Source organism: Salmo salar, chromosome 03 (genome assembly GCF_965601325.2).
Source record: "Salmo salar chromosome 03, fSalSal1, whole genome shotgun sequence".
Taxonomy (NCBI): Eukaryota; Metazoa; Chordata; class Actinopteri; order Salmoniformes; family Salmonidae; genus Salmo; species Salmo salar.
In genome coordinates this window covers 104,147,543-104,174,003 of record NC_138293.1, presented here as the reverse complement: position 1 = coordinate 104,174,003, position 26,461 = coordinate 104,147,543, and the positions used below count along the sequence as shown (strand labels likewise).

General features: G+C 50.4%; 2 protein-coding genes across 2 annotated transcripts; one reads left to right on the top strand and one right to left on the bottom strand.

The window, feature by feature from the left end:
* Window positions 1-347: 347 nt before the first annotated feature.
* LOC145850139 (dynactin subunit 5) lies at window positions 348-6,695 on the bottom strand. Its single transcript, XM_082972996.1, has 4 exons — window positions 6,526-6,695; window positions 5,690-5,758; window positions 4,863-4,981; window positions 348-432 (listed from the first exon to the last, which is right to left on the bottom strand). Exons 1-4 carry the CDS (start codon window positions 6,571-6,573, stop codon window positions 348-350), a joined length of 321 nt encoding a protein of 106 aa, XP_082829122.1. The 5' UTR covers window positions 6,574-6,695.
* Window positions 6,696-7,047: 352 nt separating this feature from the next.
* Window positions 7,048-16,553, top strand: LOC106599655 (acyl carrier protein, mitochondrial). Its single transcript, XM_045712994.2, has 5 exons — window positions 7,048-7,324; window positions 8,258-8,380; window positions 13,212-13,299; window positions 14,496-14,612; window positions 16,383-16,553. The coding sequence occupies exons 1-4, from the start codon at window positions 7,154-7,156 to the stop codon at window positions 14,585-14,587; spliced, it is 474 nt and encodes a 157-aa protein (XP_045568950.1). The 5' UTR covers window positions 7,048-7,153; the 3' UTR covers window positions 14,588-14,612; window positions 16,383-16,553.
* Window positions 16,554-26,461: the final 9,908 nt, after the last annotated feature.

The following is a 26,461-nucleotide window of genomic DNA, read 5'->3' as shown; positions in this document are numbered from 1 at the left end:
GTGGAAAAGCATAAAACTAAAACGAACTAAAACTGTTTGTTGTTGTTGTTGTTGTTGATGCAAAACGTTTTTTTGTTTTTAACGGAGTCCAACGAATGAATACACCCTCCCCTTTTTGGTTCTAATCAGACGAACTAAACGGGGAATTGAAACGATTCAAAGCCAGAGATTACAATAGATGAATTCAAAGGACTGTAGCCCCCCACCAGGTACTGATGTGATGTAACAGACAAACACACTGGTTTAAAACATGTTTATTAGTATCAACTATAACAAATGCAGGGCTGTGGGGGCTGGGGGGCTGGCGGGGGGGTCAATCCGATTGCATGGTCGTCAAGGGTGCATGGTTAAGATCCGATCTGAGCAGCGTTCACCACACAGTCCTCCTCTATAAACACATGGTCTCCGATGTGCAGCGGGAAGAAGGCCACTCTGGAGGACAAGGGGTTAGAGGTCAGACCACAGAGACCTGCTACACTGGACGTTCAACATTAACTTACACACAACTACATCATGATCGTGTGTATCGACTGGGTCACGACGTCATGCAGCAGCAGTAGGTCCAAAACAGCAGAAACAACAACACCCCTGGTCTAGAATAGGAGACCCCTGGTCTAGAAGAGGAGACCCCTGGTCTAGAAGAGGAGACCCCTGGTCTAGAAGAGGGGACCCCTGGTCTAGAAGAGGAGACCCCTGGTCTAGAAGAGGAGACCCCTGGTCTAGAAGAGGAGACCCCTGGTCTAGAAGAGGAGACCCCTGGTCTAGAAGAGGGGACCCCTGGTCTAGAAGAGGAGACCCCTGGTCTAGAAGAGGGGACCCCTGGTCTAGAAGAGGTTGGAGACCCCTGGTCTAGAAGAGGGGACCCCTGGTCTAGAAGAGGAGACCCCTGGTCTAGAAGAGGGGACCCCTGGTCTAGAAGAGGGGACCCCTGGTCTAGAAGAGGGGACCCCTGGTCTAGAAGAGGAGACCCCTGGTCTAGAAGAGGGGACCCCTGGTCTAGAAGAGGGGACCCCTGGTCTAGAAGAGGGGACCCCTGGTCTAGAAGAGGAGACCCCTGGTCTAGAAGAGGGGACCCCTGGTCTAGAAGAGGGGACCCCTGGTCTAGAAGAGGAGACCCCTGGTCTAGAAGAGGGGACCCCTGGTCTAGAAGAGGTTGGAGACCCCTGGTCTAGAAGAGGTTGGAGACCCCTGGTCTAGAAGAGGGGACCCCTGGTCTAGAAGAGGAGACCCCTGGTCAAGAAGAGGGGACCCCTGGTCTAGAAGAGGTTGGAGACCCCTGGTCTAGAAGAGGGGACCCCTGGTCTAGAAGAGGGGACCCCTGGTCTAGAAGAGGGCACCCCTGGTCTAGAAGAGGTTGGAGACCCCTGAGTCTAGAAGAGGGGACCCCTGGTCTAGAAGAGGAGACCCCTGGTCTAGAAGAGGTTGGAGACCCCTGGTCTAGAAGAGGTTGGAGACCCCTGGTCTAGAAGAGGTTGGAGACCCCTGGTCTAGAAGAGGTTGGAGACCCCTGGTCTAGAAGAGGTTGGAGACCCCTGGTCTAGAAGAGGTTGGAGACCCCTGGTCTAGAAGAGGTTGGAGACCCCTGGTCTAGAAGAGGAGACCCCTGGTCTAGAAGAGGTTGGAGACCCCTGGTCTAGAAGAGGGGACCCCTGGTCTAGAAGAGGAGACCCCTGGTCTAGAAGAGGGGACCCCTGGTCTAGAAGAGGTTGGAGACCCCTGGTCTAGAAGAGGTTGGAGACACCCTGGTCTAGAAGAGGGGACCCCTGGTCTAGAAGAGGGAGACCCCTGGTCTAGAAGAGGGAGACCCCTGGTCTAGAAGAGGGGACCCCTGGTCTAGAAGAGAGACCCCTGGTCTAGAAGAGGGACCCCTGGTCTAGAAGAGGTTGGAGACCCCTGGTCTAGAAGAGGTTGGAGACCCCTGGTCTAGAAGAGGTTGGAGACCCCTGGTCTAGAAGAGGGGACCCCTGGTGTAGAAGAGGAGACCCCTGGTCTAGAAGAGGAGACCCCTGGTCTAGAAGAGGGGACCCCTGGTCTAGAAGAGGTTGGAGACCCCTGGTCTAGAAGAGGGGACCCCTGGTCTAGAAGAGGAGACCCCTGGTCTAGAAGAGGGGACCCCTGGTCTAGAAGAGGGGACCCCTGGTCTAGAAGAGGAGACCCCTGGTCTAGAAGAGGAGACCCCTGGTCTAGAAGAGGGACCCCTGGTCTAGAAGAGGGGACCCCTGGTCTAGAAGAGGAGACCCCTGGTCTAGAAGAGGGGACCCCTGGTCTAGAAGAGGGGACCCCTGGTCTAGAAGAGGGGACCCCTGGTCTAGAAGAGGGGACCCCTGGTCTAGAAGAGGGGACCCCTGGTCTAGAAGAGGGGACCCCTGGTCTAGAAGAGGGGACCCCTGGTCTAGAAGAGGTTGGCGACCCCTGGTCTAGAAGAGGGGACCCCTGGTCTAGAAGAGGAGACCCCTGGTCTAGAAGAGGGGACCCCTGGTCTAGAAGAGGTTGGAGACCCCTGGTCTAGAAGAGGAGACCCCTGGTCTAGAAGAGGGGACCCCTGGTCTAGAAGAGGGGACCCCTGGTCTAGAAGAGGTTGGAGACCCCTGGTCTAGAAGAGGGGACCCCTGGTCTAGAAGAGGAGACCCCTGGTCTAGAAGAGGTTGGAGACCCCTGGTCTAGAAGAGGTTGGAGACCCCTGGTCTAGAAGAGGTTGGAGACCCCTGGTCTAGAAGAGGTTGGAGACCCCTGGTCTAGAAGAGGTTGGAGACCCCTGGTCTAGAAGAGGAGACCCCTGGTCTAGAAGAGGTTGGAGACCCCTGGTCTAGAAGAGGGGACCCCTGGTCTAGAAGAGGGGACCCCTGGTCTAGAAGAGGAGACCCCTGGTCTAGAAGAGGGGACCCCTGGTCTAGAAGAGGGGACCCCTGGTCTAGAAGAGGTTGGAGACCCCTGGTCTAGAAGAGGTTGGAGACCCCTGGTCTAGAAGAGGGGACCCCTGGTCTAGAAGAGGGGACCCCTGGTCTAGAAGAGGGGACCCCTGGTCTAGAAGAGAAGACCCCTGGTCTAGAAGAGGGGACCCCTGGTCTAGAAGAGGTTGGAGACCCCTGGTCTAGAAGAGGTTGGAGACCCCTGGTCTAGAAGAGGTTGGAGACCCCTGGTCTAGAAGAGGGGACCCCTGGTCTAGAAGAGGAGACCCCTGGTCTAGAAGAGGAGACCCCTGGTCTAGAAGAGGGGACCCCTGGTCTAGAAGAGGAGACCCCTGGTCTAGAAGAGGAGACCCCTGGTCTAGAAGAGGGGACCCATGGTCTAGAAGAGGAGACCCCTGGTCTAGAAGAGGGGACCCCTGGTCTAGAAGAGGTTGGAGACCCCTGGTCTAGAAGAGGAGACCCCTGGTCTAGAAGAGGAGACCCCTGGTCTAGAAGAGGGGACCCCTGGTCTAGAAGAGGGGACCCCTGGTCTAGAAGAGGGGACCCCTGGTCTAGAAAAGGTTGGAGACCCCTGGTCTAGAAGAGGTTGGAGACCCCTGGTCTAGAAGAGGTTGGAGACCCCTGGTCTAGAAGAGGGGACCCCTGGTCTAGAAGAGGGGACCCCTGGTCTAGAAGAGGAGACCCCTGGTCTAGAAGAGGGGACCCCTGGTCTAGAAGAGGAGACCCCTGGTCTAGAAAAGGAGACCCCTGGTCTAGAAGAGGGGACCCCTGGTCTAGAAGAGGAGACCCCTGGTCTAGAAGAGGGGACCCCTGGTCTAGAAGAGGAGACCCCTGGTCTAGAAGAGGGGACCCCTGGTCTAGAAGAGGAGACCCCTGGTCTAGAAGAGGGGACCCCTGGTCTAGAAGAGGAGACCCCTGGTCTAGAAGAGGAGACCCCTGGTCTAGAAGAGGGGACCCCTGGTCTAGAAGAGGGGACCCCTGGTCTAGAAGAGGGGAGACCCCTGGTCTAGAAGAGGAGACCCCTGGTCTAGAAGAGGAGACCCCTGGTCTAGAAGAGGTTGGAGACCCCTGGTCTAGAAGAGGGGACCCCTGGTCTAGAAGAGGGGACCCCTGGTCTAGAAGAGGTTGGAGACCCCTGGTCTAGAAGAGGTTGGAGACCCCTGGTCTAGAAGAGGTTGGAGACCCCTGGTCTAGAAGAGGTTGGAGACCCCTGGTCTAGAAGAGGTTGGAGACCCCTGGTCTAGAAGAGGGGACCCCTGGTCTAGAAGAGGAGACCCCTGGTCTAGAAGAGGAGACCCCTGGTCTAGAAGAGGAGACCCCTGGTCTAGAAGAGGGGACCCCTGGTCTAGAAGAGGTTGGAGACCCCTGGTCTAGAAGAGGGGACCCCTGGTCTAGAAGAGGAGACCCCTGGTCTAGAAGAGGAGACCCCTGGTCTAGAAGAGGAGACCCCTGGTCTAGAAGAGGGGACCCCTGGTCTAGAAGAGGAGACCCCTGGTCTAGAAGAGGGGACCCCTGGTCTAGAAGAGGAGACCCCTGGTCTAGAAAAGAAGACCCCTGGTCTAGAAGAGGGGACCCCTGGTCTAGAAGAGGAGACCCCTGGTCTAGAAGAGGAGACCCCTGGTCTAGAAGAGGGGACCCCTGGTCTAGAAGAGGGGACCCCTGGTCTAGAAGAGGTTGGAGACCCCTGGTCTAGAAGAGGTTGGAGACCCCTGGTCTAGAAGAGGAGACCCCTGGTCTAGAAGAGGAGACCCCTGGTCTAGAAGAGGGGACCCCTGGTCTAGAAGAGGAGACCCCTGGTCTAGAAGAGGGGACCCCTGGTCTAGAAGAGGTTGGAGACCCCTGGTCTAGAAGAGGAGACCCCTGGTCTAGAAGAGGAGACCCCTGGTCTAGAAGAGGAGACCCCTGGTCTAGAAGAGGAGACCCCTGGTCTAGAAGAGGTTGAGCAGAACTCACCCTTTGCTGAATTTTTTGAACGGCGGTCGAATGACACTGCGGCTCTTCACAACACAGTGCCTCCCCACCCTGACATTGGCCAGGTCTCCACGGATTATACAGTCATTCATTACTATAGTCTGGAACAGACAGACAGACAGACAGACAGACAGGCAGACAGGCAGACAGGGAGGCAGACAGACAGGCAGGCAGGCAGACAGATATATAGACCACAAATAGACAGACAGGGGAAGGAGGCAGACAGGGAGGGAGACAGACAGGGAGGGAGGGAGACAGACAGGGAGGGAGGGAGGGAGACAGGGAGGGAGGGAGGGAGGGAGACAGACAGGGAGGGAGGGTGATAGACAGACAGGGAGGGAGATAGACAGACAGGGAGGGAGACAGACAGACAGGGAGGGAGGGAGACAGACAGGGAGGGAGGGAGGGAGACAGACAGACAGGGAGGGGGGGAGGGAGGGAGACAGACAGGGAGGGAGGGTGATAGACAGACAGGGAGGGAGATAGACAGACAGGGAGGGAGACAGACAGACAGGGAGGGAGACAGACAGGGAGGGAGGGAGACAGACAGACAGACGGGGAGGGAGATAGACAGACAGACAGGGAGGGAGACAGACAGACGGGGAGGGAGATAGACAGACAGACAGACAGACAGGGAGGGAGACAGACAGACAGGGAGGGAGATAGACAGACAGACAGGGAGGGAGATAGACAGACAGACAGACAGACAGGGAGACTCATGGTTTATTACCTGTATAGTGAACGTACTGAATAAAGCACCAACTGGCCCATCTCATGGTTTATTACCTGTATAGCTTGTTGTTACTTACTTTGCCGTTGAGGACGATGTTCTGACTGCCGCACAGCACCGACTGCCTGCTCACTTTGTTACCGGACGCCTGAGAGGGACAGTGGACATGCTGACAGGTTGGTATAAACGGTACTGACTTAGCTACAAGGTTTACAGACCACCGCTTGATGCAAACTGTAATCGGTGCCTTGTCAATTCAACTGGCTAGCTAGCTGGCTAAGTGACCTAGCTAGCCATGCTGGTTCAGTGCATTGACTGTGCACTGTGTATACAAAACATTAAGAACAAATGCTCTTTCCATGACAGACTGACCAGGTGAATCCAGGTGAAAGCTATGATCCCTTATTGATGTCACTTGTTAAATCCACTTCAATCAGTTTAGATGAAGAAGGGAAGGGGATTTTTTAAGCCTTGAGACAGTTGAGACATGGATTGTGTATGTGTGCCATTCAGAGGGTGAATGGGCAAGACAAAAGATTGAAGTGCCTTTGAACGGAGGGGTATGGTAGTAGGTGCCAGGCGCACCGGTTTGTGTCAAGAACTGCAAAGCTGCTGGGTTTTTCACACTCAAACAGTTTCCCCGTGTGTATCAAGACTGGTCCACCACCCAAAGGACATCCAGCCAACTGGACACAACTGTGGGGAACATTGGAGTCAACATGGACCAGCATCCCTGTGGAACACTGTCGACACCTTGTAGTCGATGTCCCCTAATGAACTGAGGCTGTTATGATATTAGGAAGGTGTTCCTAATGTTTTGTATACTCAGTGTAAATACCAATGAGCTAAACGCTAGCTAGCTAACTAACTTGCTAATCGTTAACGTTGTCTAGTCAAATAAACACCGAATATTACCGTTTCAATGTATTCCGCCTTGTTGTACAGTATCTCACACAATTCCATGATTGTAATTGTTGTTGTTGTTGTTTGTAAATGTACAGAAAAACGAGTTTCCTGTGGTTTGTTTTGCTCTGCTGTCTACCGCTCCCTTCAGACCCTACTAGCAGAGCACTGCAACATCGATGATGATGATGATGGTGGAAAACACTTCCGCTCACAAATAATAAGTCATGTTCAACTAAAATTAAAATATGTGTGTTTAAAGAATTAACATCATTGTTAATGATCGACGAAATTTGAATATAATTGATTTTTTTGTTTTGTTCTGGTGATTTACGCATAGGTTACCCGATGTTGCGACAAAATTCAACCAAAGTCAATATTTTTTTTTTTACATCATTCCAATTTAATGAAATAATAAAAACATACGAGAAAGCATTATAATGACGTTATAGTGAATAAATAAAAACCAAATCATATTAAATATCGGTGTTATTTTTATTTTTTTATTTTTATAATAACCAGTGCGCCTGCGCACATTTGACCTCTTTTTCCCTTGACTTTGTGGCTGTGCTATCTAGTGGAAACTCCCGCTTGTCATCTAAACGCGTGTTTTACTTTGCACCGTATTTTAGTTTCAAACATGGCGTCCCGTGTCCTAGCGCAGTGTGTCCGCCAACTCGCCCGGTCTTCTGTGAGACTCTCGTCGGGTAACATTGCATTGAGAGCCGCAGCTGGTCCGGTCCTATTGAACCACCGACCGTTCTCCTTCATTGCCAGCAGTCAGCGGACACGGTGGATTGAACAAACGCAGGTTAGTCTTGAATAACATTGACATGTTTTTGTCGCTGTTGTGGCCTAGCAGTACTGGATTGCACATTGACCTACCAGTGTCTTTCCAATAAAATCCGTAACTTGTGCTAGCTAACTTGCTATCCGGTCGCTGTGCTAGTTAGCTTGCTATCCGGTCGCTGTGCTAGCTAGCTTGCTATCCGGTCGCTGTGCTAGCTAGCTTGCTATCCGGTCGCTGTGCTAGCTAGCTTGCTATCCGGTCGCTGTGCTAGCTAACTTGCTATCCGGTCACTGTGTTAGCTAGCTTGCTATCCGGTCACTGTGTTAGCTAGCTTGCTATCCGGTCACTGTGTTAGCTAGCTTGCTATCCGGTCACTGTGCTAGCTAGCTTGCTATCCGGTCACTGTGCTAGCTAGCTTGCTATCCGGTCACTGTGCTAACTAGCTTGCTATCCGGTCACTGTGTTAGCTAGCTTGCTATCCGGTCACTTTGCACGCCAATGTCTTAAAACCGGGTCCATTGCTAATTCAACGAAACTGTCTCTGAAAAAAATGCATAGTTTGAATGCTGCATGAATTTACGTTACAAAACAACCGACTGTGGTCTCATGCGTTAGCCTAGCTAAGCTAATATGTTCAAACTATTCATCTGTGGTACAATCAAGTACTGTACTGTTAGCCTAGCATTACTATGTGTACTAGCTAGATGACAGTCGATTGACACTTTTTAAAATTTAATCTAAAGTAAATGTGTAACTCTTATCTATTATAAAGACCTGGGGTTGTTGTGACAGGATGACGACTTGTGCACCAAATACAATGCGGTGGACATCTGTAACATTAGCTAGCTAGCTATTACCTAGGCTTGAACTAAACTGCTTGATTGGTCAAATGGGTGCAGAAGTGTTATGATCTCTGAACCCTTTCTTCCTTCCTGTCCTTCTTCTTCTCTCTAGATCTCTAGCTCAGTGGGAGTGTCCTGTAGACAGTATGGAGACCTGCCTCCCCTCACCATTGAAAGCATTAAAGAACGAGTCATGTACGTTCTGAAACTCTACGACAAGATCAACCCAGAGAAGGTAAGGACCGACCCCGAGGCACCGCGGCTCGCTTTGACGTTTACATTTAAGTCATTTAGCAGATGCTCTTATCCAGAGCGACTTACAAATTGGTGGATTCACCTTATGATATCCAGTGGAACAACCACTTTACAATAGTGCATCTAAATCTTTTAAGGGGGGGGGGGGGGGTTAGAAGGATTACTATATTCTATCCCAGGTATTCCTTAAAGAGGTGGGGTTTCAGGTGTCTCCGGAAGGTGGTGATTGACTCCGCTGTCCTGGCGTCGTGAGGGAGCTTGTTCCACCATTGGGGTGCCAGAGCAGCGAACAGTTTTGACTGGGCTGAGCGGGAACTGTGCTTCCTCAGAGGTAGGGAGGCGAGCAGGCCAGAGGTGGATGAACGCAGTGCCCTTGTTTGGGTGTAGGGCCTGATCAGAGCCTGAAGGTACGGAGGTGCCGTTCCCTTCACAGCTCCGTAGGCAAGCACCATGGTCTTGTAGCGGATGCGAGCTTCGACTGGAAGCCAGTGGAGAGAGCGGAGGAGCGGAGTGACGTGAGAGAACTTGGGAAGGTTGAACACCAGACGGGCTGCGGTTTTGAGACTAGGAATACCGGTGGTGTAATCATTAGTCCAGGCGAAAACAAGACAGTTTCTTCTATTGGACATATTCTCTTCTGTTTCGTTCCATTCGTTTCCTCATGGGTCTGTTTGGTGTGTAGTGGATTTACACCCCACGTGTCTAGGATCAGTCAACACTCCTTATCTATGATACATTTATTCATACCATTTCCTCCTTCCAACAAGATTTAGTCCCGACACAAGTCCTAAGGTGGCTACCCAATCTGGCTGGTCGTTCGTTCGATCGGGTCGGTTGCCAGAGACCCAGTCGTTCAGTCTTTATGTTCTGTATCTATGGACGAGACCCAGTCGTTCTGTATCTATGGACGTGACCCGGTCGTTCAGTCTTTTATGTTCTGTATCTATGGACGTGACCCGGTCGTTCTGTATCTATGGACGTGACCCAGTCGTTCAGTCTTTTGGTTCTGTATCTATGGACGTGACCCAGTCGTTCAGTCTTTTGGTTCTGTATCTATGGACGCGACCCGGTCGTTCAGTCTTTTGGTTCTGTATCTATGGACGTGACCCAGTCGTTCAGTCTTTTGGTTCTGTATCTATGGACGCGACCCGGTCGTTCAGTCTTTTGGTTCTGTATCTATGGACCCAGTCTTTCGTGCCATACTGGCTGGCTACGTTCTTATCCCTCAGCTAGCCAACTACAGCTAATTTACAATCACGTCAAAAAGTTTAGCTGCATTTACATTTGTTTAAGCTGTTTTCTAGTGACGTTTATTTGGATAAATCCATAACAATGGGTTAATGAGGTGCGATTTCACCTGGTATAGAAAATGTGCTCACTCGTCAGGACACTGTTGTTCAGAGGAGCTACAACACAGCTAAACACAATCACTTCAAACTAGCCCATCCAATCTACCGCATCCCCATACTGTATTTATTTATTTATCTATCTTGCTCCTTTGCACCCCAGTATCTCTACTTGCACATTCATCCTCTGTACATCCTATCACTCCAGTGTTTAATTGCTATATTGTAATTACTTCACCACTCTGGCCTATTTATTGCCTTACCTCCCTAATCTTACCTCATTTGCTCACATTGTATATAGACTTATTTTTCTACTGTGTTATTGACTGTATGTTTGTTTTACTCCATGTGTAACTCTAAGTGTCGAACTGCTTTGCTTTATCTTGGCCAGGTAGCAGTTGTAAATGAGAACTTGTTCTCAACTAGACTACCTGGTTAAATAAAGGACTTGTTCTCAACTGGCCCACCTGGTTAAATAAAGGACTTGTTCTCAACTGGCCTACCTGGTTAAATAAAGGACTTGTTCTCAACTGGCCTACCTGGTTAAATAAAGGACTTGTTCTCAACTAGCCCACCTGCTTAAATAAAGGACTTGTTCTCAACTAGCCCACCTGGTTAAATAAAGGACTTGTTCTCAACTGGCCTACCTGGTTAAATAAAGGACTTGTTCTCAACTAGCCCACCTGCTTAAATAAAGGACTTGTTCTCAACTAGCCCACCTGGTTAAATAAAGGACTTGTTCTCAACTAGCCACCTGGTTAAATAAAGATGAAATAAAACAAACTGAATCTGGAAATACTGCAAACTAGCTGCACTTCGTTTCAACCTTTTTTCAGTTGTCATTTCTTTGTTTTGATCCATAAAAACGATGACGGCTGATTCATGATTTCGACTGGCTGAGAAACACTGTCTGTCTGCCTGTCTGTCTCGTCCCGACACGTTCATTACTACGGGACGACTGGAGACTATTTCAATCTTCTAATTCAATGTTGTAAATGTCGGAGAGACAGACAGTAAAGGTTTATACAAATCTCCGCTGTTGAAAACTAAATGTTAGTCCTAAAAGAAATATGAGATCATGTCTAGATGCTTTTTATAGTGGAGATGAAGTTTATAAATTGCCTGGCTGGGCTGATGAGACAGTGGATTGCAGCAGTCAGATGGAACCGAGTAAATAGACATTTTAACATCATCGATTAGACCCAGCTGTTATATAAATACAAAAGTATGTGGACACCCTTTCAAAATGGTTAACGCCCATGATTTTGGATGAGTAGGTGTCCACATACTTTTGAGTCATGTAGTGTATCTCAGAGTAGGACTGCAGATCTAGGACGTCCCTGTCTGTCCTGACCTGTCGACCAGTCCTGTCTGTCCTGACCTCCTCTGACCTGTCGACCAGTCCTGTCTGTCCTGACCTCCTCTGACCTGTCGACCGGCCCTGTCTGTCCTGACCTGTCGACCAGCCCTGTCTGTCCTGACCTGTCGACCAGCCCTGTCTGTCCTGACCTGTCGACCAGTCCTGTCTGTCCTGACCTCCTCTGACCTGTCGACCAGTCCTGTCTGTCCTGACCTCCTCTGACCTGTCGACCGGCCCTGTCTGTCCTGACCTGTCGACCAGCCCTGTCTGTCCTGACCTGTCGACCAGTCCTGTCTGTCCTGACCTCCTCTGACCTGTCGACCGGCCCTGTCTGTCCTGACCTGTCGACCAGCCCTGTCTGTCCTGACCTGTCGACCAGTCCTGTCTGTCCTGACCTCCTCTGACCTGTCGACCAGTCCTGTCTGTCCTGACCTGTCGACCGGCCCTGTCTGTCCTGACCTGTCGACCAGCCCTGTCTGTCCTGACCTCCTCTGACCTGTCGACCGGCCCTGTCTGTCCTGACCTGTCGACCGGCCCTGTCTGTCCTGACCTGTCGACCAGCCCTGTCTGTCCTGACCTGTCGACCAGTCCTGTCTGTCCTGACCTCCTCTGACCTGTCGACCGGCCCTGTCTGTCCTGACCTGTCGACCAGCCCTGTCTGTCCTGACCTGTCGACCAGTCCTGTCTGTCCTGACCTCCTCTGACCTGTCGACCGGCCCTGTCTGTCCTGACCTGTCGACCAGCCCTGTCTGTCCTGACCTGTCGACCAGTCCTGTCTGTCCTGACCTCCTCTGACCTGTCGACCAGTCCTGTCTGTCCTGACCTCCTCTGACCTGTCGACCGGCCCTGTCTGTCCTGACCTGTCGACCAGCCCTGTCTGTCCTGACCTGTCGACCAGTCCTGTCTGTCCTGACCTCCTCTGACCTGTCGACCGGCCCTGTCTGTCCTGACCTGTCGACCAGCCCTGTCTGTCCTGACCTGTCGACCAGTCCTGTCTGTCCTGACCTCCTCTGACCTGTCGACCAGTCCTGTCTGTCCTGACCTGTCGACCGGCCCTGTCTGTCCTGACCTGTCGACCAGCCCTGTCTGTCCTGACCTCCTCTGACCTGTCGACCGGCCCTGTCTGTCCTGACCTGTCGACCGGCCCTGTCTGTCCTGACCTGTCGACCAGCCCTGTCTGTCCTGACCTGTCGACCAGTCCTGTCTGTCCTGACCTCCTCTGACCTGTCGACCGGCCCTGTCTGTCCTGACCTGTCGACCAGCCCTGTCTGTCCTGACCTGTCGACCAGTCCTGTCTGTCCTGACCTCCTCTGACCTGTCGACCGGCCCTGTCTGTCCTGACCTGTCGACCGGCCCTGTCTGTCCTGACCTGTCGACCAGCCCTGTCTGTCCTGACCTGTCGACCAGTCCTGTCTGTCCTGACCTCCTCTGACCTGTCGACCAGCCCTGTCTGTCCTGACCTCCTCTGACCTGTCGACCAGCCCTGTCTGTCCTGACCTGTCGACCGGCCCTGTCTGTCCTGACCTCCTCTGACCTGTCGACCAGCCCTGTCTGTCCTGACCTGTCGACCAGCCCTGTCTGTCCTCACCTCCTCTGACCTGTCGACCAGCCCTGTCTGTCCTGACCTGTCGACCAGCCCTGTCTGTCCTGACCTGTCGACCAGCCCTGTCTGTCCTGACCTCCTCTGACCTGTCGACCGGCCCTGTCTGTCCTGACCTCCTCTGATCTATCGACCAGCCCTGTCTGTCCTGACCTGTCGACCAGTCCTGTCTGTCCTGACCTCCTCTGATCTATCGACCAGCCCTGTCTGTCCTGACCTCCTCTGATCTATCGACCAGCCCTGTCTGTCCTGACCTCCTCTGACCTGTCGACCAGTCCTGTCTGTCCTGACCTCCTCTGATCTATCGACCAGTCCTGTCTGTCCTGACCTCCTCTGATCTATCGACCAGTCCTGTCTGTCCTGACCTCCTCTGACCTGTCGACCGGCCCTGTCTGTCCTGACCTCCTCCTCTGATCTATCGACCAGCCCTGTCTGTCCTGACCTCCTCTGACCTGTCGACCGGCCCTGTCTGTCCTGACCTCCTCTGATCTATCTGTATCCTCAGCTGGCGACGTCGTCCCACTTCCTGAAGGACCTGGGGTTAGACAGCTTGGACCAGGTCGAGATCATTATGGCCATGGAGGATGAGTTTGGTGAGTCTGTCTCTCCGTCCCTGTATCTGTGTTTGACTGTCGGTCTGTCTCTCCCTCCCCGTCTCTCCCTCCCTGTCTCTGTGTTTGACTGTCGGTCTGTCTCTCCCTCCCTGTCTCTCTCTCCCTGTCTCTCTCTCCCCGTCTCTCTCTCCCCGTCTCTCTCTCCCTGTCGGTCTGTCTCTCTCTCCCCGTCTCTCCCTCGCCGTCTCTCTCTCCCTGTCGGTCTGTCTCTCCCTCCCCGTCTCTCCCTCCCTGTCTCTCTCTCCCTGTCGGTCTGTCTCTCTCTCCCCGTCTCTCCCTCGCCGTCTCTCTCTCCCTGTCGGTCTGTCTCTCTCTCCCCGTCTCTCTCTCCCCGTCTCTCTCTCCCCGTCTCTCCCTCCCTGTCGGTCTGTCTCTCTCTCCGTCTCTCCCTCCCTGTCTCTGTGTTTGACTGTCGGTCTGTCTCTCCCTCCCTGTCGGTCTGTCTCTCCCTCCCCGTCTCTCCCTCCCTGTCGGTCTGTCTCTCCCTCCCCGTCTCTGTGTTTGACTGTCGGTCTGTCTCTCCCTCCCTGTATCTGTCTCTCCCTCCCTGTATCTGTCTCTCCCTCCCTCCCTGTATCTGTCTCTGTCTCTCTGTATCTGTCGGTCTGTCTCTCCCTCCCCGTCTCTCTCACCATGTCTCTGACACCCCGTCTCTCTCTCCCTCTCTCTCCCTCCCTGTCTCTCTCTCTCCCCCGTCTCTCCCTCCCTGTCTCTCTCCATGTCTCTGTCTCCCTGCTGGTCCTCTCCCTCCATGTCTCTGTCTCCCTGCTGGTCCTCTCCCTCCATGTCTCTGTCTCCCTGCTGGTCCTCTCCCTCCATGTCTCTGTCTCCCTGCTGGTCCTCTCCCTCCATGTCTCTGTCTCCCTGCTGGTCTGTCTCCCTCTCCCTCCATGTCTCTGTCTCCCTGCTGGTCTGTCTCCCTCCATGTCTCTGTCTCCCTGCTGGTCCTCTCCCTCCATGTCTCTGTCTCCCTGCTGGTCCTCTCCCTCCATGTCTCTGTCTCCCTGCTGGTCCACCTGTTGATGTGAATCGGAATGTTCTAGACTAGTCCGTTCTATTTCCATGACGATAACTTAGATGTTTGTATGGACTAACCCTTCCACTTCCTACATACAACTGTGGTTACGTGTGTTAAGCCTAGTGTGTGTGTGTGTGTGTGTGTGTTCCTGCTGCAGGGTTTGAGATCCCGGATGCGGAGGCAGAGAAGTTAATGTCTCCCCAGGATATTGTCCAGTACATCGCTGACAAGAAGGACGTGTACGAATAAGAACCAGGAATTACTAACACGCCCAGTGAGTCTCCACGGCGACGACAAGGGAGTAACGCCATTTAAACAACTATTAAAAACGTTGTGTTTTGGCCTTCATCATAACTCCAATGACGTGTGTGTGTTATAAATATATATACCCTGAATTGCTGATGTTAATGTTTCGGCCATGGAGAGACTTTAAAGCCACCGGTTCCACTATATTCCCGCGTAGAAAATAAATGGAATTCGACAGTATTTTAATTTAAACGTTTTTTTTGTATTTTCTGTATTTAAGGTGTTTTTGTAGTGAGGACAATAAACATCAGTACTTTTTCCCCCCCAAAAAATGTATAACGTTAAGGAAAATATTTTTCATTTGTTTAGCGGATGTAAAAGCTGTCTGTAATTCAATAAACGAGGCAACATTAGTAAATTAATTTCTATAACGTCCAAAGTATCGTTTTTACAACGGTGGGAGGGGGGGGGGTCAAGATGGAGGCCTGGTGGCTTCAACACAGCGCCCCCTATCAGTCATTTAGTGCAGTGGATCCCAAACTGTGTGACGCGCCCCCTAGAGGGGGTGGCAGGGAGGGGGGTGCGGGCCTCAGTCCGGCTTTTAACTTGCCCGTGGGAGAGGGGGGTGGGATGTTCCCCGTTGCTGGAAGGGGGGGTCCCGAGTGAAACAGTTTGAGAACTCCCTGCTCTAAATCAATCAAATGTATTTATAAAGACCTTCTTACATCAGCTGATATCTCAAAGTGCTGTACAGAAACCCAGCCTAAAACCCCAAACAGCAAGCAATGCAGGTGTAGAAGCACGGTGGCTAGGAAAAACTCCCTAGAAAGGCCAGAACCTAGGAAGAAACCTAGAGAGGAACCAGGCTATGAGGGGTGGCCAGTCCTCTTCTGGCTGTACTGGGTAGAGAGGAACCAGGCTATGAGGGGTGGCCAGTCCTCTTCTGGCTGTACTGGGTAGAGAGGAACCAGGCTATGAGGGGTGGCCAGTCCTCTTCTGGCTGTACTGGGTAGAGAGGAACCAGGCTATGAGGGGTGGCCAGTCCTCTTCTGGGTAGAGAGGAACCAGGCTATGAGGGGTGACCAGTCCTCTTCTGGCTGTACTGGGTAGAGAGGAACCAGGCTATGAGGGGTGGCCAGTCCTCTTCTGGCTGTACTGGGTAGAGAGGAACCAGGCTATGAGGGGTGGCCAGTCCTCTTCTGGCTATACTGGGTAGAGAGGAACCAGGCTATGAGGGGTGGCCAGTCCTCTTCTGGCTGTACTGGGTAGAGAGGAACCAGGCTATGAGGGGTGGCCAGTCCTCTTCTGGCTGTACTGGGTAGAGAGGAACCAGGCTATGAGGGGTGGCCAGTCCTCTTCTGGCTATACTGGGTAGAGAGGAACCAGGCTATGAGGGGTGACCAGTCCTCTTCTGGCTGTACTGGGTAGAGAGGAACCAGGCTATGAGGGGTGGCCAGTCCTCTTCTGGCTATACTGGGTAGAGAGGAACCAGGCTATGAGGGGTGGCCAGTCTTCTTCTGGCTGTGCGTGTGTATAGAAATCAATTAGCCCCCATGTCATTACCATTTCAGCAGGAAATCAAGACAGTTGAATGACCTGCGATGTACTTTTAAAAAGGGACATTTCCCAGAAATCACGTCGACTGTAAAAATGCTGCAGATGTCTTGTTTTGAATCCCTGGCTTTTTATTCACTAGTTTAAAACCCATAGAATCAGCTTCTACTTCATCACATTTAAACCACGATTAAGTTTAAGCTGTGTTTACTGAGGTGGAACTTCCTGTTTCTGCTCCTCACAGGAAGTCCTGATGATGCTGTCCCGATGGGCTGGGCAGGGCAGCGCCCCCCCCACCACCCACCACCACTTCATCAGTCCCGCTTCTCCTTCCTCCGTTCTCCCTGTGGCATCTGATGCCCTGTCTTGTGTTCCACTGTATTTAATGACAAATAAACATCACTTTATGGTTGGACTCTTGTTGTACAGCGCCACCTTGTGGTTCAGGGAGTCCCCCTCACTACACCCCAACCAAATTCACATTAGAAATATGAGTTATAGAGATTGGTCATTGAAAGCAAGTCTAAGAACCAGTAAGAGTGGGTTCTATGTGTTCTATTTCTATGCTTCCCATTCAAAATACATTTTACAACGATTCTCTACATGCTTGTTTTGTCACATATTCGGACATTTTAGCAACCAGGAAATGCAGGAATGATCTTCACAGTATCTTTAAGAACACCTTCCTAATATTGAGTTGTCGTTCCCCCCCCCCCCCCCCCCATTTTGTCCTCAATTCTTCGGAGAATGGACTCTACAAGGTGTAGAAAGCCGTTCCACAGGGATGCTGGCCCATGTTGACTCCAATGCTTCCCACAGTTGTGTCAAGTTGGCTGGTGGACTCACACAGGGAAATTGTTTGAGTGTGAAAAACCCTTCTTCAACCCGTCTGTCTCCTCCCCTTCCCTTCATCTACACTGATTGAAGTGGATTTAACAAGTGACATCAATAAGGGATCATTTTACCTGGATTCACCTGGTCAGTCTGTCATGGAAAGAGGTGTTCTTAATGTTTTGTTCACTCGGTCTATAACCACGTTTCAATCCCCTGTTTTTTGAGTAAAGTTATACCGTATATATAAAACAATTAATTACGACGGAAACAAGTCGAGTCGTAGTGGGTTTAAACCTCATCACATAACCTAATAAACCTGCATGTTAAACCTCATCACGCCATATTATATAACCTGATAAACCTGCATGTTAAACCTCATCACGCCATATTATATAACCTGATAAACCTCATCACGCCATATTATAATAAACCTCATCACGCCATATTATATAACCTAATAAACCTCATCACACCATATTATATAACCTAATAAACCTCATCACGCCATATTATATAACCTGATAAACCTCATCACGCCATATTATATAACCTGATAAACCTGCATGTTAAGCCATATTATATAACCTGATAAACCTCATCACGCCATATTATATAACCTAATAAACCTGCATGTTAAACCTCATCACGCCATATTATATAACCTGATAAACCTGCATGTTAAGCCATATTATATAACCTGATAAACCTCATCACACCATATTATATAACCTAATAAACCTGCATGGAGATCTGGGAGGATTTGTCAGGTGTAATCAATATTGTAATAGCAATGTGGAAGTTTCACCATTATGTTTGACATTTGTGATTTAGCAGATGCTGTTATCCAGAGAAATTTACAGGAGCGTTTAGGGTTCAGTACCTTGCTCAAAGGCACGTCGACAGATTTTTCACCTCGTCGGCTCGGAGATTGGAAACCAGCAAGCTTTCAGTTACTGTCCCAACGGTCTTAACCACTAGGCCCCCCCCCCCCCCCTACCATGTTGATTACACCTCTCCAATCCCAGAAAGTGTGTAGGGTGTAGGGCTCTGTTTGGGATAGGGCCATAAACTCACTCAAGAGAAATGACCAGACAACAGACAACATCAGTTAAATCACTGTTAGTCTTTTATTGAGGGTTGTACCCAAGTTATACAGCTTTGTGTTCCGACACTACGGCCAGAAGGTTTACAAACAGTTATCAATCTGTCTAGCGCTCGGTCCGTCGGCCCTGGAGACCAACCACCTTATAACACTACACCTTTAGTACACATTCTCTTAAGAGCACTAAAATAATCACAAAAAAAAAGGAAAAAAAAAATATGTATATATCATTATTATTATTATGAAATAAAAACAATGACAACAGAACAACAGCATCATGGTGGTCGTCGTGGTGACGATGGGAGGAGACATGGATGACAGTGGGAGGAGCAGGCTGGAGTTTCTACCCCAAGGTAGCACGTCACATCAGGCCTCTGTTACCAAATAAGGATTGTCCTTCAGAAAGTGCAGTTCCCCCCCCCCCCTCCTCCGAAGAAGACGAGATAATACGAAGACCCTGAAACCACCCTGCCCCCCCCCCCGGTCCTCCAGTCAGGAAGACACAACGCCAAAACACCCTCCCTGTAACTTTAAAGACAAGTCTTTATTATTAGTAAATATTATAGACGTTGGGTTGTTTTCTCTGTACATCGTTTCTTATCAGCCTCCCGAAGCAATGTGCATATTAGGTTCACAGGTCAGGAGAATATTCTACTCTGCAGCTCGAGGTCTGAGACTTCCAGCTGATAGAATTCTCAGTGATAGAACGTCTCTATAAAGGAGAGGAGAGGCTTCTAGAATTCTCAGTGATAGAACGTCTCTATAAAGGAGAGGAGAGGCTTCTAGAATTCTCAGTGATAGAACGTCTCTATAAAGGAGAGGCTTCTAGCTTCTAGAATTCTCAGTGATAGAACGTCTCTATAAAGGAGAGGCTTCTAGCTTCTAGAATTCTCAGTGATAGAACGTCTCTATAAAGGAGAGGCTTCTAGAATTCTCAGTGATAGAACGTCTCTATAAAGGAGAGGCTTCTAGCTTCTAGAATTCTCAGTGATAGAATGTCTCTATCAAAAGCAGCAGTAAATCTATGGTTCCAGCAGTCCTCGTCTGTGTCCCAACAGAAACCAGCGGGGGGGGGGGGGGGGGGGGGGACTTTGTAAATCTAACCTTCTGCGTGTGGCTGGTTGGTTGGCTAGTAGGTAGAAAAGGTGATGGCACACATGTTTTTAGGAATACTGTGAGCCCTGGCTGCACCGTAGTCCCTACGTAGGGCAATCCCTGTCTATGAGTCCCTGGTTATAAGTAGTGCACTGACATAGGAGACCAGTGTCTTGTCTGGAACACTGCTCAGGTCTCCACTGTGGACTGGGCTTTAGATAGAAACCCCAAATGGACATGGAAGGCTGGATAACACCATTGCATAGTCTCTTTGTGCACCCCACTCCCCTCGTTACCCTCCCTAATCCTCCCCCGTTACCCTCCCTCATCCTCCCCCGTTACCCTCCCCCATTACCCTCCCTAATCCTCCCCCATTACCCTCCCTCATCCTCCCCCGTTAACCTCCCTCGTTACCCTCCCTAATCCTCCCCCGTAACCCCTCTAACTCCCAGGTCTTTGTGCTGTGCTGATATATATATATATATAGACTAAAGCTTTTCAGGGTCATCATCAATGTAAATGACAATGAGACACGTGATTCCTCCCAGTTCATCAGTCAAGTCTACTAAAAAGCCATAGAGCCTCATTGTAAACCAGCGGCAGAAAGGAAACCTGTTAACACGCAGCGTCGTCGTGTCTCTTCAATAGAAGACTAATGGATCACAGGATAATATCGTCTGAAACACGAGAGAAGCTAGGAGCCCGGGGCTCCGTGGCGACTAGGCAGCTATAGGGGGATTGTACATTGCTCATAGTTTAAACTTTCTTTCTATAAAAATTCCTCAACTTCCTTTTGTTGATTTCAAGCATAAACGTTGTCCAGCTTTTCCACGGACAACAACATCGTCCCTTTCCTTCCTCGGTTTGGCATGACGGTCGTAGTAATGACTAGGAACATTACATACTACTACACTGGGTTGAGAGAGTTAGAGAGAGATAGAAACAGAGAGAGAGACAGAGAGACGAAGAGAGAGAGGAGAGAGAGAGAGAGAGCGAAGAGAGAGAGAGAGAGAGAGAGAGAGAGAGACGAGAGAGAGAGAGACGAAGAGAGAGAGAGAGCGAAGAGAGAGAGAGAGAGAGAGACGAAGAGAGAGAGAGAGAGAGACGAAGAGAGAGAGAGAGAGAGAGACAGAGAGACGAAGAGAGAGACAGAGAGAGACTTGGGTGCAGCGTCAAGTCTCAACAGACAGAAGTCTTGTCCCTCGTCTAACCGTCCTCTCCACAGACACACAATAACACCCAGTGATAACGGATCAGAGGGCTTTAGTGACCTGGTCCCTTCTCCCTGATGGTTTAAGGTTAGGATGTAAGGAGGAGAGATGATCCTACATCTGTGTTAAAGGGGAGGACTTGTGCCCAAAAGCATGGTATTCCCTGAACAGCCTTGAAGAACCAAAATCAGATTTAGAACCCCTTTCCTGAGTCAGGCTAAGAGCCAATCAGAACCCCTTTCCTGAGTCAGGCTAAGAGCCAATCAGAACCCCTTTCCTGAGTCAGGCTAAGAGCCAATCAGAACCCCTTTCCTGAGTCAGGCTAAGAGCCAATCAGAACCCCTTTCCTGAGTCAGGCTAAGAGCCAATCAGAACCCCTTTCCTGAGTCAGGCTAAGAGCCAATCAGAACCCCTTTTCCTGAGTCAGGCTAAGAGCCAATCAGAACCCCTTTTCCTGAGTCAGGCTAAGAGCCAATCAGAACCCCTTTTCCTGAGTCAGGCTAAGAGCCAATCAGAACCCCTTTTCCTGAGTCAGGCTAAGAGCCAAATCAGAACCCCTTTTCCTGAGTCAGGCTAAGTGGCGGTCCTCTGAAACAATAGCAACTAGCACCATGCTAACAGCGCCATGCTAGCAGCACCATGCTAGCAGCACCATGCTAGCAGCACCATGCTACCCTGAAATGTAGTTAACTCATCCCACGTGACAGTACCCTCTGCTGGGTTAGATCAGCACAGAGACACCCCTCATACCACCACACTACCAGCCTGTCTACCCTGTCAGAGCACAACAACACACACTAACATACACACACCATCCAGACCTCCTAGTCTGCAGAGAGAGACAGACAGGCCTCCTAGTCTGCAGAGAGAGAGACAGGCCTCCTAGTCTGCAGAGAGAGACAGACAGGCCTCCTAGTCTGCAGAGAGACAGACAGACCTCCTAGTCTGCAGAGAGAGACAGACAGACAGGCCTCCTAGTCTGCAGAGAGAGACAGACAGGCCTCCTAGTCTGCAGAGAGAGACAGACAAGCCTCCTAGTCTGCAGAGAGAGACAGACAGACAGGCCTCCTAGTCTGCAGAGAGAGACAGACAGGCCTCCTAGTCTGCAGAGAGAGACAGACAAGCCTCCTAGTCTGCAGAGAGAGACAGACAGGCCTCCTAGTCTGCAGAGAGAGACAGACAAGCCTCCTAGTCTGCAGAGAGAGACAGACAGGCCTCCTAGTCTGCAGAGAGACAGACAGGACGCAGACTAGGAGGCTGTCTTCTCTCCTCTTCTTCCATCTTTAAATAATCCAAGTGCAAATCCAAAAAGCTCCTCAGTTCAGCGTCTCAATAAAGTTATTATTAACACCTCAGTTCAGCGTCTCAATAAAGTTATTATTAACACCACAGTTCAGTGTCTCAATAAAGTTATTATTCACACACACAAAAATAAACCTGGTTTCCAATGTTTCATGCAACAGTTTGTTAAAACAAAAAAGTGAGATAAGCCAAAAAAATATATATATATCTGGAATTAAGTAAACAAATATTATTATTGTTGTTGTTGATTGAATGATATTTGGTAGAGCGGTTGTTTAACACGGTTGAATACTGGCACAGCACTGGCAGAATAATACTCAAGGGGGTTTGTATTGTACGCTAATGCTTTTAAGTTATTCAGTACAGTCAAGGAACGCGACGTCAAAACAACACAACTAGCAACTTCTACCAGTCAAATAAAACTACTGGGAGAGAAACAACAGTTTTTATTATTATTTTGTTCGTTTTTTTTTTAAAGACACTAAATAAAAATCGAAGTAAATAAATGAAGGTCCATGGCTTTGCCTAATGCTGTTCTGAAGCTTTCACACATTGTGCATCATCATAACTCAACAATCAACATTGTAAATAGTGGCTAAATCTATGTTTATTATTTAAAGGCATTGTGTTTACGACCAACGATAGGTTACATTCACCCCCCCCAGCGATGACAGACAGAGAGCCATCTAGGGAGGTATGAAGAAGCCAAAACACCCCCTTCCCCGATTCAACAGGACCGATTCTAAAATGGCTGCCTGCTCCCCACACCAGCAGTAGTGCACTAAAGGGAATAACAACGGGAGTCTTTAGAGCCACACAGATGAGACTACCAGTCTTACCTGTCAAGACTACCAGTCTTACCTGTCAAGACTACCAGTCTTACCTGTCAAGACTACCAGTCTTACCTGTCAAGACTACCAGTCTTACCTGTCAAGACTACCAGTCTTACCTGTCAAGACTACCAGTCTTACCTGTCAAGACTACCAGTCTTACCTGTCAAGACTACCAGTCTTACCTGTCAAGACTACCAGTCCTTACCTGTCAAGACTACCAGTCTTACCTGTCAAGACTACCAGTCTTACCTGTCAAGACTACCAGTCTTACCTGTCAAGACTACCAGTCTTACCTGTCAAGACTACCAGTCTTACCTGTCAAGACTACCAGTCTTTCCTGTCAAGACTACCAGTCTTTCCTGTCAAGACTACCAGTCTTACCTGTCAAGACATTACAATCATGCTCTGTTGTAAACAGACAGGTTTAAAAAAACAAAACACTGGACTTGCTGCATCTTCTCTTCAGGACACAAGTAACAAGGCAATGAAATGTGGACGACTTTTACACTGTTCAAAATATTAAATCAACCCAAAATAATAAAAAACACGATTATTATTATAGTTTGTTGTTGACAGAGTTTTTTTTTCTTTGACCACCATCTGTGGCAATGAGAGAGATTGAAACAAGGTCATATATATATATATTGATCATCGTCACATTCATTTCTGGAAATATTTTAAAACATTTTGACGCTGTGACGCTGGACAGAACAAGCCTCCCCCCATTTCTGTAGTCCTTGTGACTGGCTACATTATGCATAGATACAAAAATCAGCTTTATGGTTCAGTCACACACACACACACACACACACACACACACACACACACACACACACACACACACACACACACACACACACACACACACAGGGGAGGACAGTGGCGAGGAGGAGGAGGAAGCACGTTGATCATTCTACCTTTCCTTAAAAAAGACAGCATTTTATTTGGACAAGCAGTGTGCAGTGAACCCGCAGAGCTGTTCCACCATTAAAGCAGGTATTTTGGCAGAGAACAAACTAACTCACACTGCTAGAAGCCATTTCAGTGCTGGAAAGATGGACGCTTCCTACAAAGGAGAGGATCTGTGTGGGGGGGGGGGACTGCCTCCATTTCCTGAGAACCACTGCTGTTCATTAAGCAGGCGAGAGAAATAGGTCTAACCAGAACTCAACGGGTCAGAACACTGAGCAACCCACCAACACCAGATCTACGGGTCAGAACACTGAGCGACCCCCCAACACCAGATCTACGGGTCAGAACACTGAGCGACCCCCCCAACACCAGATCTACGGGTCAGAACACTGAGCGACCCCCCCAACACCAGATCTACGGGTCAGAACACTGAGCGACCCCCCCAACACCAGATCTACGGGTCAGAACACTGAGCGACCCCCCCAACACCAGATCTACGGGTCAGAACACTGAGCGACGCCCCCAACACCAGATCTACGGGTCAGAACACTGAGCGACCCCCCAACACCAGACCTACGGGTCAGAACACTGAGCGACCCCCCAACACCACGGGTCAGAACACTGAGCGACCCCCCAACACCAGATCTACGGGTCAGACACCAGATCTACGGGTCAGAACACTGAGCGACCCCCCAACACCAGATCTACGGGTCAGAACACTGAGCGACCCCCCTATACCAGATCTACGGGTCAGAACACTGAGCGACCCACCACACCAGATCTACGGGTCAGAACACTGAGCGACCCCCCCCAACACCAGATCTACGGGTCAGAACACTGAGCGACCCCCCCAACACCAGATCTACGGGTCAGAACACTGAGCGACCCCCCAACACCAGATCTACGGGTCAGAACACTGAGCGACCCCCCCAACACCAGATCTACGGGTCAGAACACTGAGCGACCCCCCCAACACCAGATCTACGGGTCAGAACACTGAGCGACCCCCCCAACACCAGATCTACGGGTCAGAACACTGAGCGACCCCCCCAACACCAGATCTACGGGTCAGAACACTGAGCGACCCCCCCAACACCAGATCTACGGGTCAGAACACTGAGCGACCCCCCCCAACACCAGATCCACGGGTCAGAACACTGAGCGACCCACCAACACCAGACCTACGGGTCAGAACATGGATCCCCAGTTCCCAGAGTTTCAGCATCGTCCTCTATAGAGTTACGGTATAGATTTTTTTCATATTTTTTTTTATTTGTATATTTTTTTCGAGCGATTTTTTAATTTCATTTTAATATATATTTTTTTTGAGTTTATTTTATTTTTAAAATGAAGGAAGATGACCACCCACCTGTCGCCCTCCTAAGGCCTGTAAACAAGAGGCCGTCTCCATAACAACCAGAGGCCGTCTCCATAACGACGTCGCCATAACAACCGGACGTCGTCGCCATAACAACCGGACGTCGTCGCCATAACAACCCGGAGGCCGTCCCCATAACAACCGGAGGCCGTCCCCATAACAACCGGAGGCCGTCCCCATAACAACCGGAGGCCGTCCCCATAACAACCCGGAGGCCGTCCCCATAACAACCGGAGGCCGTCCCCATAACAACCGGAGGCCGTCCCCATAACAACCGGAGGCCGTCCCCATAACAACCGGAGGCCGGCCCCATAACAACAATAGGCTGGTCTCTAACAACATGTTCTGCCTCTGTTGTCAAAGTGCCGTCCGTCCCCCGTCCGTCCCCCGCCCGTCCCGTCCCCCGTCCCCCATCCGTCCCCCGTCTGGCAGGGTGGGACTCTAGTCACAGCTGTGAGTGGATACAGGCCTTTACACTGCAGAGCCTCACACGTTTTTTTTTACTTTTTAAAACACAACATTGGTGCAATACTTCTGTCTTTAACATCATCAAATAATCCTAAATCAGCATTTCTATATGTTAAACTGGTTCTCCACAATACCACCGGAAGGTATTTGTGCCAAGGCAGAGAGGAGAGCGCACACACACACACACACACACACACACACACACACACACACACACACACACACACACACACACACACACACACACACACACACACACACAGTAAGAACGTCCTTGAGTAAACAGCTACACTGGAACTGGCAGCTCCCTCTGTATTGCAGATTAAACACTGAGAAAAAACCCATTTCAGTGCAAAGTGGAGAGAGAGAGAGAGAAACACAAAGCTCATAACTCCAACATGGTCAGCAAAACACAACGACAAAAACAACCCAATGATTGGAATTCCAACAGACAGGAACATGACAAAATAGACAAAGCTTTCATTAGTTTTTCTTTTAGGTTTCAGTTTGTCGTCAGAAGAAGCACTACCTGGGAAAAAGCATAAGGCATTTACTGTCCTTCACATTATAGAATTGGCTGCATGATTCAAGTATACCGACTGATATGTGGGGGGTGTTTTTTCGGGGGGGGGGGGGGGGGGGGGGGGGGGGCGAAAAAAACGTGGATATATGTGCAGGGAAAAAAACGTTACGTATTTTCCACAGGGCGACCCCCCCCCCCCCACCACTCACTTCCTGTACGTATTTTCCACAGGGCGACCCCACTCACTTCCTGTACGTATTTTCCACAGGGCGACCCCCCCCCACTCACTTCCTGTACGTATTTTCCACAGGGCGACCCCCCCCCCACTCACTTCCTGTACGTATTTTCCACAGGGCGACCCCCCCCCCCCCCCCCACTTCCTGTACGTATTTTCCACAGGGCGACCCCCCCCCCCCCCCCCCACTTCCTGTACGTATTTTCCACAGGGCGACCCCCCCCACTCACTTCCTGTACGTATTTTCCACAGGGCGACCCCCCCCCCCCCCACTTCCTGTACGTATTTTCCACAGGGCGACCCCCCCCCCCACTCACTTCCTGTACGTATTTTCCACAGGGCGACCCCCCCCACTCACTTCCTGTAGTATTTTCCACAGGGTGACCCCCCCCCCCTGTAGTATTTTCCACAGGGTGACCCCCCCCCCCTC